Source organism: Propithecus coquereli, unplaced genomic scaffold (genome assembly GCF_000956105.1).
Source record: "Propithecus coquereli isolate 6110/MARCELLA unplaced genomic scaffold, Pcoq_1.0 Scaffold184, whole genome shotgun sequence".
NCBI classification, from domain to species: Eukaryota; Metazoa; Chordata; class Mammalia; order Primates; family Indriidae; genus Propithecus; species Propithecus coquereli.
This window is the reverse complement of record NW_012143190.1, coordinates 1,406,548-1,410,043: the sequence shown is the minus strand read 5'-3', so window position 1 is coordinate 1,410,043 and position 3,496 is coordinate 1,406,548. Positions and strand designations below refer to the sequence as shown.

Sequence of the window (3,496 nt, the reverse complement as noted above, 5' to 3'; positions counted from 1 at the left end):
AAAAAGAGAATACATTAGATTTTAGTACAACTAAAAATTGTTAACTTTTGACATTTAAACAGTCTTGCCCATGATTATTTGGTGTTGTAAATTTGTGAAATAGTCGTTTATGTCACAGATAAGGGTTATAATAAATTTGAGGCCCTTTCACAAATACGACTTAGTGCAGTTATTAAACCACAACTGGCTGCAGCTGGGGTGGAGACCGTCTTATGGAAGCCAGTCTGGTTGCTGTTGCAGCATCACCCTCGGTGGGTTTGGAGCAGACCGTTTCTACCTGGGCCAGTGGCGAGAAGGTCTCGGCAAGCTCTTCAGTTTTGGTGGCCTGGGAATATGGACACTAATAGACGTCCTGCTAATCGGAGTTGGCTACGTTGGACCAGCAGATGGTTCTTTGTACATTTAGCTGTGGTATGTGCTTCAGAAAGGAGCAGTGCTTAGTCCTTTGCTTGTAGGAATTGGTGTCGTGAGAGTGGTATATTTGTATGTTTTTAATGTACAGCATCTGTACTTTGCTTGCCTTGATGAAGGTAAATAAAGAAATGAAACACTGAACCATGCTAATCTGGAATTTGTTTTTATTTGCCTGAAATATATTTTTTTCTGTGAAAAAATTTACTTAAACCAGGAGAATGAATTCTGCAGTGATCGAGAATCCATTTCATTCCCATGACTTTAGTTTTGTGTTGCTTATGTCAAACTGTATCACTCTTGTCTCCAGCCTGAATGTAATCTGCCTTGAAAGCCTTTCAGCTCTGACTGCAGGAAGTGGAAACTGTTTTTCTTGTTGGCTAATTAAAGTTACCTACCTAAACTTCAGTCATTGTACGTTTTGCAATATAATCTGTGTGTAGTCTGGCCTGTGTATGTGAATGCTTAAACTACAGAACTTGTGTGTCTCGTTGTTGTGGTTTGAATTTTCTTAGTAATATAAAAGGTTGCAAGAGTACTAAAAAATCAATAAAAGTACAAGTTACTTCAAGAAATATTGTAGACCTGTTTGCTGTTTCTCTGTAAAATATAATCTTGAATAATCATAACAACTTACCTTTGTTATTAAATAACATGGGTTTTTTTAGGATATTACTCCATTCCAACAGATACAGTTATTGACACAGTGATAGTGTATAAATTATTTTTGAATCTTTATAGATCTATTATAGACCCTTTATTGCAAGGAAAAACAATCAAAAAGAATTTTCCTCAAGGTTGCTTTTGAAACATTTAAAAATTCTTAGTATTTTTCCTTTCATATTTGGGTATCTGAGTTACCACCTTTTAAACACCACATGTTAGTTAACCAGCATATTAGATCTCAAAGGGTATAAAATATCTTTTGGGAATATCTCCATAAATCTCATAGGATGAGCCATATTTTCTTCATCAGATTATTTATTAATTACAGTTTACCTGAAAGGTGAATTAAATCACTGTGGTGATAACTGGCCATTTAAGAATGGGCTGCTTTTGAAGCACAAGGATGGACCTTTCTCAGTGTTGCGGTGTAGCCGAGTAACAGTTCCAGCTCTGGTCACTAGGTGGTGCCTCCCTGTCACATTTGCTTTCCCATTCTGTTTCCAAAAAACAGCCAATCTTCAGTTTTTCCTTAGGAACGAGTCACAGAGCATGGGCAGTGCTTCAGGATGGGAGTAGCCCAGTTCATGTGGACCTTTTTGAAGACAAACACACACTTTTTAGTATTCATGAGAGTTGGTTGTGCAGGTATTTCCTTTTAGAGGACCTGCTCCTGCAAGAAGCAGCCCTTTGCTAACTACAATAAAAATTTCCTGCATCTTCTTATTAGCTCTATGTAAAAGGAAATTTCTAACATTTCTCTGTGAAGCAACCACACGAGGTGGAGCCACGGATCAGTGGGAAGTTAGTGGGAAGTTCACGCTGCTCATGGAGGAAATCTGTGGCTTCCTTGATGAGTGGCCGTCTATGGCTTTGGGGCCTGAGTTAAATAATGAAGCTGCAGTATTTGAAAGGGCAAACCTCAAAGATTCACAATCCATGAAAGGAGGCCTGAATGAACTTGTTGCCAAATCCTAACATTTCCACAGGAGACAGCCGTTGGCATCTAAAGGATGCGAAGCATTCGGGGATGCTTCATAGCAAGGATATATGGAGCTGATGGCCTGAGACAGAACTGGCAGGAGATATGAAGAGATTTTTCAAATACAATTTAGACAAATTTATGAATGATGAACTCACACATGGCCCCTAAAAGAAACTGCAAAGTAAAACTACACTTTAAAAGGGCTCCGGGGGGGTGGGTGTGATCTCTTGTGGCAAATCCCAGGGGCCTCAGCTGGCAGCAAAATGCCATGTTTGGGTCTGACATTGAGGTTCTATTCCTGTGTGGTCTGATTCTGTTTGGGCTGCTATAACAAAATACCATAAACTGGGTGGCTTAGAAACAAGAGAAAATTATTTCTCATAGTTGTAGAGGCTGGGAAGTCCAAGATCAAGGTGCCGGCAGATTTGGCATCTGGTAAGGGTCCACTTTTGCAGTGTCCTCACATGGTGGAAGCACGGGGGACTCTGGGGTCTTTTTATGGGCACTAATCCCATTCATGAGGGCTCCACCCTAATGACCTGATCACCTCCCAAAGGCCCCGACTCCTAATACCTTCACTGTCAGGGTATGGATTTTAACATGACTTTAGTGGGGCATAAACACTCCACAGCATGTGTGCTGTGAGATCCGCCTAGGGGGCTTTAGATAGGGAACCTGTTTACATAGGTTGGCCGCCATATCAGTCAACCATCCTCTACTGATGGTTCTCTAGATACTCAGAATTTATCGCTGCAGCACACCCTATGTCATGATTTCATCCTAAGCATCTGTACCTTGCTTTGTCAGCACTCCTCCCTTTGCCCCAGTAATTCCTCATGGGAAGGTGCCATGTTATTTATTTCTGTCACCCACTTTGTCCTTAGCACAATGTCTTGCACACAAAGGCTGTCATGTATTTGCAGAGCTAATGCCATGGGTGTCTTGAAGGTTTTGGGGGATTTTGTAGAATTACAGGGACCGGCAGTTAAGGTGGCTGCAGGAAGCTAATATACAGAAATTGGCTTCGAGTAAATATTTGCCTGTAGCACCATGGTAATCTGATTTCTGCACATTGCTGAGGAACAACTCTGGTTTATAGTGCTTATAAAAAGAGATTTTTAAAAAGATCTTATGCTTCAAGATTTAAAAATGTGAAAATATCTCCTCTATGCCACACAACTTAGTTCCCCTGTATGTTTTTTTTAATACCTTATGCCAAAATTGCATTTATTTTCAGCACCTCATCAGCTAAGGAATATGCAAATGATTTTAATTCAGCGTGTAAGCAATGAGTAGAAAATGAGCTGTATCTGATGCAGCTTTTCAAATACAACATCAAGAGAGCTTAAAAATGAAGGCAGATTCCTTCATTCGTGTTCTTAAGCTTCTCCTCTGTCCATGCTATAACTGATGAAAGCACTTTTTTTTTTTTTTTTA

At 40.0% G+C, this 3,496-nt stretch overlaps 1 protein-coding gene across 1 annotated transcript in view; it reads left to right on the top strand.

The window, feature by feature from the left end:
- Window positions 1-591, top strand: part of TM2D3 (TM2 domain containing 3) — a 7,729-nt gene extending 7,138 nt beyond the window's left edge. Inside the window, exon 5 of the mRNA XM_012642695.1 lies at window positions 241-591. Coding sequence (XP_012498149.1) covers window positions 241-406 — 166 coding nt within the window. The 3' untranslated portion in view covers window positions 407-591. The remainder of the gene's footprint in view (window positions 1-240) is intronic.
- The last annotated feature ends 2,905 nt before the right edge of the window (window positions 592-3,496 follow it).